The sequence below is a fragment of the Camelus dromedarius genome, chromosome 8 (assembly GCF_036321535.1).
Source record: "Camelus dromedarius isolate mCamDro1 chromosome 8, mCamDro1.pat, whole genome shotgun sequence".
NCBI lineage: Eukaryota > Metazoa > Chordata > Mammalia > Artiodactyla > Camelidae > Camelus > Camelus dromedarius.
Window position 1 is genome coordinate 58,910,251 of NC_087443.1, and position 13,963 is coordinate 58,924,213.

Consider the following 13,963-nt stretch of genomic DNA (forward strand, 5'->3'; position numbering starts at 1 on the left):
ACTTGCTTTAGTCCTCTCTCTTCCTCCCCTTTCCTTCTCTCTCTCCATAAACACACACTTTCCCCCTCCTAAACTATCTAAGAGTTAGTTGCAAGCATCATAACATTTTACCCTAAACATTTCAGCATGTATCTCCTACAAACATTTTCTAATTCTCTTATTCTCACAATACAATTACCACACTCAGGAAATTAACTTGGATATAATACTATTATCTAATATACAGCCTGTATTTAGTTTTTACCTGATAGTGCCACTAATTTGGGTTTTGGGGGGGTAATTAGGTTTGTTTGTTTAATGGAGGTACGCGAAATTAAACCTAGGACCTCACGCATGCTAAGCATGCACTCAACCACTGAGTTATGCCCTCCCCCCAACTAATATCTTTTATAGCTGTTTTCTCTTTTGTGTGTCAGCATATCTGTGTGTGGTTTCAGGGCCTGACCAGAGATCAGTCATTGCATCTCATTGTCATGCCTCTTTAGTTTCCTTGGAACTGAAGTCTCCCTGCTTTCAAACAGAACAATGAACACTCTCCCTAGGCTCCCAGCTTCTACTTCAAATCACTGTGCTACCTCTTTCCTTCTCTTGACAGCCACGTGTTTTGTAAGAAGAGATTCAACAGTCTCCATTTCCTCACTTCCCTCTTCAAGTCACTTGCCATATGGCATCTGCCTCCCACCATGAGCCACCCTTGCCAGATTTTTCTCCTGCCTCTATAGTCATTTCTTGGGCTCCTTTGCTGGCTCTTCTTCTGTTCATCCTGTAAATCTTAAGGGTCTTCAGAATTCTGTCCTAGACTTGCTGCTCTTTACACTGCTTGTACTTTACCTGGATGATTTCATCCCTCCCTTCAGGTACCACCTATATGCTGAAGATTCCCTAGCTACAGCCCAGGCCTTTCTCTCCAGCTTCAGTTTCAAACATCCAACTCCCTCCTTGATGTCTGAATCCATGTAGAAGTCTCACAGGCACCTTGAAGCAATATGTCCAAAAAAGAACTGATTATCTTCCCACCACCTGTTCCTTCTATTGTGTTCCCTGTCTCAAAAAATGACACTCCTCGTTCATTCTGTTTCCTGAGCCAGATACCTAGAAGTCATCTTTGACACATCCCTGTGACACCATCCATGACATGTCTAATCAATCACCAAGTCCTATAGATTCTATCTCCCCAATACCCTTGAATCTATCTACTCTTTCTGTTCTCATCACCTCCTCTCATCAGACCTCCATCATTTCTTCCAGGAAGATTTCAGCAACCTTATAATCCTCTTCCCAGCCTCCAGCTGTAAGTGATTTTCTAAAAATACAAATCTGACCATGCTGCAGCCCCACTTAAAATTTTTCAGCAGTTTCTTGCAGCCCTCAGGATAAAGTCCAAATTCCTTAATTTGGCATGAACCTGGGGTGAAAATCAAGGTATTTTATAGTTTGTAACACACAGGCACTGCCCTCAGTTAGAAAGGATGTCCACTGGTTTATTTGACTAGCGTATGCCAGCTGAATAATGCTTGCCTATGGAGTCCCAAGTTACTGTCCTCTGCAGTCTCATCTAGTGTTAGTCTTCCTCTAAACTTACGCTAACCTTGTTTTGGCTCTCAGAATGCACCATCAAGAATGCAGCTTTGCCTGGAACGCTCTTTTCAGCAGCCCCACCTTCACTCCCCCTATCCCCTCTCCACAGAGCTGCCCTGAAGGGGACCGACTGCTCTGTCCAGGTAAGAATGGCTCTGGCCTGTGATAGTGGGAGTGTCTGTTGAGGGAACCTAATCTGGATCACAGTTCACTGTTAATAATGACTCCTTCCACTTAAGTACAAGAACATAGAGCTCGAATGGGGTTAGCAAACTTTCAGAAGTATGAAACTGACTCTTGATCTTTTATGCGGACAAGTAAGTGAGGGGAAGGAGGAAAATTCTTTGGTTAACTCCCAACTAAAACAGTATCTTTCTTGCCAACTGAAATACAAATAAACTTTTCTACCTCCCCTGGACTTCTAGACCCTAGGATTAAGTCTATCAGATATTCAAATAGTTAATGGGTTTTTAATCACGTAATCTCTTTGCTTCCATTCAACCTTGAGTTTTGATTGGTTGTTCTTGGAAAACAGAGGGGGCTTTTGGGGGGTGGGGAAGGTGAGTAATTCTAGAGTTTGGGAGTCAAGGTAGGCATAGAGGGGGACTCTGGATAGCCAGAGGTCAGCAAGAAGGCAGTGGTCTCAAATATGGCTACAGATTAGAATCATCTGGGGACATTTTAAAATTACCATTGCCAAGGGCCTACCATAGATCTATTAAATCAGGGGTAGAGCTTGGGCATCAGTGTTTTTTCATAAAGTTCCTCTAATGACTCATGTGTGATCAGGGTTGAGAACCCCAGCAGGTACAGGAGAGGTGAAAGCCGTGGGATGAGAAAAAGCACAGATTTGAGTGGAATATTTCTAGCTCTGGCCTGCCATGTGTTATAAGGAATCGGGGTTAGAGGAGCAGAGTAGTGTGTTTAAAAAGGGCACGATCCTTGTGGGTTGGAAGTTGCCTCGAGAAGGTAAAATGTGCAGACTAGCAAAAAAAAGTGGAAAGTTAGATAATGCCGAGTATAGTAGAAGTGTAGTGGTAGAAGTGTGGAGGAAGTGTAGACTTCTTTCTGTATTATGATTTGGCACTACATAGTCCAATTAAGTGTCCTTAATAATCTACGGACCAGCAAGTAAGATCTTAGGTATGTATTCCCAAAGATATTCTCACTCAGGGGGCATGTAGGAGGTTGATTACAGCAGTGTTATTGGGGGTGATTGGGAACTGGAGGCTTTGCTGGGAGAGTGGATAGGTAGAATGTGGGGGATACACATCATCAGATTACTATTCAGCAATTAGAAGCAACAGGTTAGATGTACACATAGCAATATGAATGGATCTTAAAACCATAGGTACTGGGTTCAAAAAGTATGAAACATAATGAAATATACAACAATATTACATTTGTGAATTAAAAATATAGCACACAAAACAATATCTATTTTGCAAGAACCGTATGACCAAAAAGACCAACTGCCAGCCTTATTAGGCAATATTTTCATACTCCTCTATACATACAACTTCTCAACAGAATAGGATTTCAGAATTTAAAAGATCTTAACCTCCCACCCAACTGGCCCCCCTAGACAATATGATCATCCTGTCCCTACATGTTTTCAGGGATGAGGCAATCTGTTCCTTTGTCAGCCCTGATTACTAGAAACTCTGAATCTGAGTCCTATGTCACTACAATGTAGTTCAGTGAAAATGGCATAGGCCTTGGAGTCAAGCAGACTTGAGTTAGAATCCTGACTGTAATTTGCTGTATATCTTGAGCAAGTTATTTATCTTCTATCAGTCTCACTTACTTCATCAGTAAATTAGGGATAATAATACCTAGTTACTCTACATTATAATACAAAGTTATAGTAATAATACAAAGTTACTCTACATTAGGGATTATGAATACAGAATGCCTAGTACAGTGCCTGGCACAAAGAGCTAATAAAGTGACAGCTGTTACCATTATTATCGCATACTTCGGTCCTAGTTTGCCCTATTGAGCTACATACATGCCTTACATGCCTTTCAGTATTCTGAAATACTTGAATTTAGCTGTCATGTTATTCCTAAATGCTCTTTTTTCAGAGTAAGCATCCACCAATATTTTCTCTTCTGGTTATCTTGCCCTTGGCTATGCTCCTGCATACCATGTTTATAGAACATGGTGCCCATAACCTAACAAAGTACTCCTGGTGTGGTCTTAGTGATTCAAAAGAAAATAAAACCCACAAACCTCTGTTCTCCAGACACTACTCTCTTCAAGCTGCTTAGGACTCCTTTAGCTTTTTTTTTGGCAACCATGTCACGTATTGCCTTAGTCTTATGAAAACTTGCAGGTAGCTTTCATGTGAGTGAGTTTTAAGTCCACTTCATTTTGCGCTAGTGTAGAACTTTTTTTTTAATTCCAGAGTAAAACTTTTTATTAACTGAATGCTATTATGTATAAGGTATTGAGGACATAAGGATGACTAGGGCAGAGTATCAGCATATTAGAAATATAAGCTCCACAAGACCAGGTCTATCATGTTCATTAATGAATCTCCATTTCTTGGCATGATGTCTGCACATGGTTGTGTGCTTAATTTGTTGAATGAACAAATGAATAAAAGTTTACAATGGTAAATTTCCTTATAACTGAAAAGGCATTTCCCTAATTCATTTAAATTATAAATTGAGATATTGTGTACAAGCTTATCACTTTTAGCCAACCTAGTGTTTTTTCTACCTAGGGTAAACCCAATTTCCAAAATAAATTTTTACTGTCTGTTTTAAGGCCAAACTAAATACTTACATGCTTTATTTGCTGGGTGGCCATTATATTCCACCATTAAAGGCCTTTTGCAAATACCTGTTTAACCCTTAATGCAGGGCTTACTTTACATCTCAGGGTTAGCAACAGTTGGCCATACTTTGAGACCCGAGAATTTCCTGAGCCGAGTTTCATCCGGCCCTTGTTGTGGGTTAGAATAAGGTGGTAGGGAAAGTGTGGGCAATGGCTTAAAGGACCTTGAAATTTCGCATTGGTCCCTGAGGTGATACCAGGTGCCCACAGGCCCAACGCCTCTGGATCGAAATCTGTCCCGCAGACGCCAGATATATGAAATTTGGGGCCTTCTAGTTCACAGCTAAGGTGGTCCTAGGACCTCTGTCCTCTCAGTTTTTTCTAGTATTTCGGCTACAGGTGAGGCATTCATTGGTCGCCATCTTGATATCAATTGCCAGGCAAGTCGCCACTGGCGTCTCTCGGTAACCACGGAGACACCCGGACCCCTCCCATTTCCCATCCGTAGAGGCTGTAAACTACGATTCCCATCCGCTGATTTTCTCTTCTTGAGGGCGAGTTGTCTAGATTTGGCTTGTTAGCCACCACGACCCTACCGCAGTGAACCGCGGGAGTTGCAGTTCGTGGTGTGGCCTCTCTTTTTGCTGCGGGAATCTCCGGAACTACAAAGCCCATGAGGCAGCGGTTTCACGCATGCGCACGGAACAGCCGGTCCTCTCTGGCCCCGCAGCCTGAGCGGTAAGAGGGCGGGGGAAAGGAAGAGGAGGCGGGATTCGGGCGCTACGTTGGCTGCGGCCTGGCACCAAGGGGGCGGCCCTAGTGGAGTGCAGACCCAGTGGCCTCCGGCGATTATGGACCCGGCCGAGGCGGTACTGCAGGAAAAAGCGCTCAAGTTTATGGTGAGGAGAAGGTTCAGGTCAGGGAACGGTGGAGGCAGTGGCGTTGGCGGCGTCGCTGAGGCTTGGGCCTGGGCCGCCTGCCTGCTGGAGGAGGGGGCAGCCGGACCCTGGGCCGAGGCCCGCGGCGGGGGCGGCTGAAGGCACGGGACGGGAGCTCCTGGGAGGAAGGAGGGGGTTGCGGAGAGGACCTGGGGGTGGGGGCAGCAGCTCCGCCATCTTGTGGAGGAGAAGCCAAGTGACAGCGGGAGCTTAATCGGGGAGGGGGTCTCTGAGTGGCGCGCGGGGCCCTGGAGGGAAAGGGGCGTGGGGACAGTTACTGAAGGGCGGAGGAACCCCGGAGGAGAGACGCCGTGAGGCCGCTGGCAGGGCCTTCCCCGTGTCAGGGTTACTGGTGAGGCCCTGGAGAAGAGGTGCTTTCAGGAGTGGGGAAGGGGAGCGCGGGATAGTGGGAGGAAAGATACTGGGAGTTGGGGGAGGGTGGGAAACGGCAGGGCTGAATGCAGATGAATCTAAGGGTGGAGGAGAGAAAGCCCGGGCAGGTGGGAGACTTCTAGTTTTGTAGAATGGGGTAGGAGAGATAGTCTTTACCTTCAGGGTGCAACCCCAGCTTGGCCAAACTAATGTTGACAAACTCTGAAAAGGACTAGGCCTTACTTAGGAAGAAAAAGGACTGGGGATGGGGATCAAGGGCAATGGTGACAGTCTGTGGGAAAGGAAGGGGCTGTTGACTGAGATCGAGAATTGCAAACATCAGGAAAGGAGATACATCCTGTAGTTTGAAAGGAGAGGCTAGATACTGTGGTAAGGACCAGGTGATGAAAACGAAGAAGTTGATTGGTTAAGGAAACCTGGGTAGAGGAGATTGGGGGCATAGTTAATGTCTAATAGGGTAAAACAAAACTTAGTGCTAAAGTGTAGAGATAGTAAAATGTGGGGACTAGGTGCTGTATCACTTTATGGGAAAGGAAAGGCCATGGAGATAGAATCAGAAGACTCATAAGAAGTGATAAGATCAGTGGAGAAATTCAGGAGATAAAAGGGGGAATGCAGGTAGTGGGGAAGGGTAGTTACTTATCAGTTTTAGGTTGAAGCACAGTATGAACTTGCATTGGATTTTGTCAATGTGTTTAAATCCTTTGGAGCCTAGTTCTTTGACTTTCATTTTCTTTTTTTGATATGGGTATGTTCGGCAAATTTGTATAGTCTGATATTTGACGCTTTTAATTTGATGCTGCTTTTTTATATCTTAGGCGTAAAACCAGGTGGTTACAGCTAATGAATGATGGGATGCTTAGACTTCTATCTTAATAGGTATCCTTAGGGACATTGATACTATTTACAGTTGAGTCTTGCTTTTTCAGAAGTGATTGTAACTTTTCACTCCAAATCTTACTTCTTTTGTTAAATAGTTGTTATTTTATGTCTTTACCTGAGATACCGAAATAAATCTAAACACACATGGACACAAACCTAATTGAAAATAGGATTTAAACTGCCCTATTTACAAGAATACTTTTTCAGAGACTGGTCAGATTTACTTAAATTTTATTAATTTTTTATTAGTGCTTTCAAAAACACCTAGCTAGAATTCATGTGTATCATTAACAAAATTCTCTAAGGCCTGAAGACAATTCTTGAGTTTCTGCCCAATGTTGAAATTCTAAAATATTAACAAGAGGCTTTAATTTTTTTTGGACTTTATACATGAGAGAAAGTTGCTTTCTATTTGCTGCTAGCTTCTAGATTTAAGTCAGAAAAGTGGTAGCTGCTTATTTTTTGTTTTCCTGCTTAGAAGTTGATTCAGTTCTAATCTTGACACTTATGTCAGATTTATGGAATAATGTGATTTACAGATCATAAAGAGATATTATGAGATCATCTTCTTTACTCGCTGTTAGACCTCAGCCTGGGAACATTCTCAACTACTTGATCTCTGCTCTGTACCAGTGAGTTATGTTTTGATAATGGTCAAAGTGGAGCTGGAGATGGCTATGTAGTAGTTTGCAGCTTTCGGAACACAACACATTATTAAATGTTGAGTCAGTTTCCATAGGGAGAAGTCAGTTTTTTCTTTTATTTTAGTTACCTTCATTTTTGAGTTTGCCTGCTATTATGGCTGCTGTTTGAGAAAAGGCCAACTGAAAGAGGGTCACCAAGAGAAACACCTTAATAACTGAAGCAGAGAACAGCGAGAGAGTTGGTATTCTTTTTCAACGCAGTAACAGTCTTATGAATCTGAGTAAGTCACAACTTGCCTTTGGTCGCATTTATCTTGCTGTAACATGTTTATTTACTCAGTGGAGATAGGAAGATATTTTATTTGTGCTTGCACCTAGTAATTGGTGCACAGTACACATGGAAGGGCTATTCTTTTAATCAAAATGAAATTTTTATGTAGTATTTGGCTTTATTTTGGCCTTACCCCTTCCCTCAATTGTGAATTGTGAATGACAGTTTTTGTACAGATGCCCTGATTTCCATAGTTTAAGGAGAAGTAAAATTTGTTTAAAATGGTAACATGAAATGGATATTGTCTTTCATGAATTTTGCTCATTACTACATTAATGTAGTACTTTGATTAGAAGTTTTATAATAAAATCTTATCAGTGAGTGCTAATTCAGATTTAACCATAATTCACACATGATCTAGTTTACCCTTGGATTTTTGTGATATCTCTATATATCTTTATCTATCATGTATGTGTGTAAAACAAGTTGAGGGATGAATTTGAAGTTTATTTTTAAATGGACAGGATACACCAGTCCCAGAATCTTAGAACTGGGGAAGCATTTGACATGTGGATGTAATAATTTTAGGACATATAGCTTTTTAAAAAAAATAGAATTGATAGGTAATTGAAACAGTCTAAAGGGTAACTTGCTGTGTGACAAACAAATCTGTGGCTACTGATGAGTTTTCTGTTTTTACTTAATGTTGGCTGGGGTGCCAGCACGGCTGGAATGTTCAAATGGCCGCACTCTCACATGGCTGGCCACTGGCCACTGGCCACTGGTTGAGAATTCAGCTAGTGCCATAGGTCTTCTGTCCTCCTTTATTGTGGGCCTCCTTTCTTCACAGGACCTTTGGATTTCTTTAAGACATGGTGCCTGGTTTCTAAGAAGAGGCATTCCAGGAGACAGGAGATAGAATCCAATCAGTTAATTCTCTTAATTCCTAGGTTTGAAAATCTGAGAATGTTGCTATTGGTGAGAGACAATTAAGGCCAGCCCAGAGTCTGAGGGCAGGAAAATGATACCACCTATAGACTAGAGGAGTGGCATGCATAGAGAGGGAAAATTTGTTGGGACCATACTCTTTTGAGACTGGCTACTATAGATGCTGGGTTTTTTTTTTGTTTGTTTGTTTTTTTAAGTTTTCTTTTGTTGGGGAGGTAATTAGGTTTGTTTGTTTATTTATTTATTTATTTATAGAGGAGGTACTGGGGATTGAACCCAGGACCTTGTGCATGCTAAGCCTGTGCTCTAGTGCTTGAGCTATATCCTTCCCCCTGGGCATCTCTGTTTTGAGGTTTACTTCTTAAGGAACTAACATGGTCTTCTCCATAACTTATCTTAATAATGCTACTGTAGAGATAATACTGGATGAATCGATATGATTCAGGAGCTTTTCTTATTTGCTTGAGAAGCATATGTATCTAAAAGCAGGAAATTGCATTTTAAAATAAATACTCAGACTTTTCACTGTGATGGGTTTTCTTTAAATCAGTGAGATTGACTACCAGCTGGTTGGATGAATGTTTGAAACTAGTTCTTAGTTTAAGTTGTCAGAGTTTCTGTGTATCTCTTACCTGTTCTCAATTTAAATTACCTTTCAGTTTCTTTTCTTAATACTCTTATATAGGTATGGGGTATGAAATTACAAATTAATGATAATTCTTTTTGCTCATTTTCTTGATTAGTGTTTGTAATAGATACACATAATAAATTATTAGAAGTGAATTATTAGATGTGGAGTACAAATTCTACTTTGTCAGAAATTTTTTATTGCTAAATTAGAAAATGAAGTTTCAAAGGAGACTACTTATTATTCTATATTATTTGTATATTGTTTAAATCCTAAAAGAAAGGAAGCAGGTAAGAATTTTATCCTTTTGTAAAGGGAGATGGGACATTATGTAATCACGTATAGATAAAATTATTTAATGGTAAATGGCATGATAATAAAAAAATGGGAATGAAGTTAGGAAAAAAGAGTCTTTGTGGTATTAAAATATTTTAAAATCCTATTTTCTTCCTAGAAATATTTTAATGTAGCATGGAAGTGCTTTCTAATTGTGTAAAATAAGAATTCATTGAGGGTGAAATAGAAAATATTTACCACTGTTTGACAACTTTGTCACTATAAAGAAAACTGCTTCTTTCCTTAATAAGTCAGTCCCAGCATCAGCAATGGAGAGGGGATAAAAACTCAATGGGAAAGGTCTACCAGATCTTACCATTTCAACTAGTATTCTACAAGATTCACCTTGTACTATGGGGATCTCTGGATAATTCTCTTTAGTTTCCCAAAGCCTGATTGAAACGGTGCTAGAACATTGTACAGAAGACTCAGAGACAGCAACAGTGGAATAGATGCTGAAAGTAATCTTGAACTAAGAATGTGATTTGTTCTCTAGTTCACTACCATCATAGTGAAGCCTGGATTGCCTTCATATGCGGCCAGGTTAGGAATGAGGAGCAGGGGAGCAGAAGTTACAGAGTTGGGAGAGAATTCCTTCCTACTTAAGGTGAACCTTTTGAGTTGGAATTTCCTTTTGAGGTCTTGCTCCTTCCTGAGATTTGGCTGTCCCCTTCAGGGTATTCTTTCTTTCTTTCTTGTAATTAGATTTACTTGTTTATTTTTAAAGGAGGTACTTGTGTTTGCTAAGCATGCACTCTACTGCTTGAGCTATATCCTCCTCCCCAATACTTGACTTCTTATTCCCAGGCTGACCTGACCTGACCTGACTCTGTCAATAACAGGATAACCATAGTAGAAGTGGGAGAGTTTTGTTTATTTATTTTTGTTTGTTTTTAAAGAATATAACCAACCATGAATAGCTAATCTGTATTTATTTAATGTTTACTATTTACTCTTCAAAATTCTTTACATATACTATTATTTCACTTAATTCTCCCAGTAATCCTGTAAGATAAAGTCAGTATTGTTGTTACTCACATTTTCACATGAGACATCTGATTCCAGAGAGGTTGAGTGACTTGCACAAAGTAACTTTGTTTAGCAAGAAACCTGAGATCAAAACCAGGTAGTCTGGCTCAAGACCCTCACTTACACTATATTTCACCCTTGAAGAGCAGAGAAACAATGGAATATGATGGCATATTTCTTTGCTAGTCAGGTGGGCCAGAGTGGAGTTACTGTCCAGAGTTATATGTAGATTTTCTGATCATTTGAATTACCAAGGAGATGGAGTAAGACTTTATTACGGTTGTCATGATATCATTGTATTGGTTGGTTTTGATACAAAACAGGTGGGGAACCTGTTTTTACCACAGGTAGCTTTGTCTCATCTGACAGCCCCCACCCCACATTGTTGTGCAAACTGATTTGAGGGTACATGACACCTGAGGTAGTTGCAGGGAGCCTGCTTTCCAACATGAGACTGGATGGAAGAGAGAAGTGGGGGATGGAGGGGAGGAGGTGTTTGGGGAATCCTGTTGTCCTGTGCCCCCACCTAACCTTCTGGCCCTTTGCCTCTCTTTCTGTGTGCACTTTGCTGGTGGCTTCTGAGCTCGCTGTGGTTGATGCAGGTCAGCCTCTCAGTTCATTTTTAAATTGTAAACTGCTGTGTATAATGTGTTAATTGATAAATTATACTATTAAACTCTTACATATACCCAAGGTTTCCATTGGAAATTTAGGGCTGTATATTCTTAAAATGTGCTGGAGCATTACATTTTCCTTTTAAATAGTACTTGGAAAAATCAATGAGTTGACAGCTGAAAATGAGGCCATGATAGTTGGCATACAATGTGATTTGATAAAAATATAAACATAAACTGAGTGCAAAACACTGTGTTACATATGGAGGGAGGTGGTTATGGGGGCAAGAGAGGATGAAGAGACAAAGTAAAACTTCTGTCTTCTCTAGAACTTCACAATCTATTGAGAAGAGAGGCATTTATAAATCTCTTAAGACACACTTTGGTAAGTGCCAAAATAGAGGCACAAAGTGCTATAGAAGTTAAGGGAGGGGAGATTAGTTTTAACTGGAAAGATCTTTGGAAGTTTTGAAGAGGAAAACTATATTGGGTCTTGTAGAATAGATAGGTTTTGTCAGGCTTTTTTCTGAAGTGGGCAGTTCCACAAAGGGAGTAGTCTGGGTAAAGGCAAGATCAGGAGATGGGCAGGCGCAGTGTGAGTAGATAGGTATGACTTGAACATAAAGTGCACAGCAGACAAGGAAGAAAAGAGAGATTGGGAGGCTAGGAAGTTTGGACTGAATCCAGTTTGTATTTAAGAATAATATTCTAGTGTACTTTGTGTATCTATGTGTCTATATAAGTTTTTTGTTGTTTTGGTTTTTTGGGGGATGGGGTAGGTAATTAGGTATATATTTATTTATTTATTTTTAACAGAGGTACTGGGGATTGAACCCAGGACCTCATGCATGCTAAGTATACACGCTACTGAGCTATACCCTCCCCGCTTGTAAGTTTTAATTGAAGTAAAATAAATATACTTTTTTAGAAATCATAAGTATACATATAGCTCATTGAATTTTTACCCAGTGATCACTTCTGTGTGACACTTATCTAATACCTATAGATTAGTTTTACCTTTATTGCTATTTAACCTCATATAAATGGAATCATTCCAATATATATTCTTTAGTGTCTGGCATCTTTTGTCCTACATAAGAGTTACTCAAGTTGTGTTAGGTATAGTATGTTCGTTCTTACTGCTGTGTAGTACTCTTCTATGTGACTATGCTTCAGATTTGTAGCTATTCTATTGTTGATGGAGATTGGGTTATTTCTAGTTTTTGGCTACTGTGAATTGTGTTAAAAATAATCTTGTACATGTCTTTTCTTGAATGTTATACATATTTCTTTTGGATATATACCTAGGAGTGAAATTGGTCATAGGGCATGGAAATGTTTAGCTTTAGTAGATGCCATTTTATACTTTCTATGTGACAGTTCCAGTTGCTGTACATTCTTGTAACATTCACTTGCTAATGGTCTTTTCATTTTCGCCATACTAATGGGTGAACGGGATTATCTCACTGTTTTAATTTATATTTCCTTAATGACTGCTGTAATCAGCACCTAAAAAGTTTATTTAGGTTCTTGGCTTTTTTAGGTTTATCGGCTGTTTAGATTCCCTCTTTTGTGATTCAAGCCTTTGTCACTTTTTAAAAAATTAGATTGCTTTTTTCTTTGAAAAAAATTTTTGTTTGCTTTTTTCTTATCTATTCTTTATATTCTGAAAAATATAAATCTTTCATCAAATATATGGTGTCTTTGTAGGAACAGAGTGTTTTGTTTTCGTATTTTCTCATTTAAGAGATCAGTAAAAAAAAAAATGTCACAAGGTTTTATCTTACTTACACAGAATTTATAGGGTTAGCTAGTTTTTTTTTCCCTACAAAAAAGAATCACCACTGTTAAGACCATCATTTTGTAAACAAACAAACAAAAAAAAGGAGCTCTTTAATGCCATAGAACTAGAAAAGATGTAATCTCAGAATAAAGGAAACTCTAAGGTAGGTAGAATAATGCCCTCCTCATCCAAGATAGCCACTCTAATCCCAAGAACCTGTGAATATATGTTAAATTAAATGGCAAAGGGGAATTAAGTTAACAGATGAAATTTGGTTGCTAATCAGCTGACTTTAAAATAGGGAGATTTTCTTGGATAATCTAGATTGGCCCCAGTGTAATTACAAAGGAGCAGTACACGTGGAGGCTGAAGAGGAGGTCGGATGATGCCATGTGAGAACTCAATCCTCTGTTACTGATTTTGAAGATGAGGGAAGAGTCATAAGCCAAGGTATGTGAATAGCCTCTAGAAGCTGGAAAGGATCAGCTAGAGCCTCCAGAACAAAACACAGCCCTGCTGACACCTTGATTATAGGAGACTAAATTTAAGATGTATTCATATAGATAAAAATGGGCAAAATGATATAATATTTGGGATTTGGAAGGTGGAAAGTTGGGTGACGGAGATTCATTATATACTATTCTATACATTCTGTATATTAAAAAGTATTCATAATAAGAGGTTAGAAAAGAAAGATTTATCTGGATGTAGAGTGAACCATCTCAGATTCTTCTTACCATCTTTACTCAAATTCCTATGTGATAGGATGATCAGGATTCATCTAAACATTACCTTTGGCTTTTGAGTAATTTCATAATCACTGTCTATTGTACTGGGGACAATGTTTTATCAAGATCAGCCAGATAAGGAGGCACAAAGCTACAAGAGGCTTTCCATGCTAACTGAGGCAGGTCAAGTGCTTGGGTGTAGCTAGGAGTTGAGGAAAGGAAATTTAGCTAGGCGGATGGAACGTGGTATCTTTGGCAATCCAACTAGATTTGGGGACTCCGGGAATTTTAGCAAGGGCAGGATGTACCTTGAGGAGGAAAATAGTGACATGGAGTCTGGGTGCAGATATTCTGAGGAGGTCCAGATAGGCAGACAGCATCAATGAGTACTGAAAGCAGATGGCAAG

General features: G+C 39.9%; 1 protein-coding gene across 5 annotated transcripts in view; it reads left to right on the plus strand.

The window, feature by feature from the left end:
- Positions 1–5,120: 5,120 nt before the first annotated feature.
- Positions 5,121–13,963, plus strand: part of BTRC (beta-transducin repeat containing E3 ubiquitin protein ligase) — a 154,478-nt gene continuing 145,635 nt past the window's right edge. For 3 of the 5 annotated variants that reach the window (XM_010974458.3, XM_010974461.3, XM_031461628.2), the window contains exon 1: positions 5,121–5,261. In XM_010974458.3, the coding sequence (XP_010972760.1) occupies positions 5,214–5,261 (48 nt within the window). In that variant the 5' untranslated portion in view covers positions 5,121–5,213. The remainder of the gene's footprint in view (positions 5,262–13,963) is intronic. The other 2 variants (XM_031461630.2, XM_064488348.1) reach the window with 2 other exon arrangements.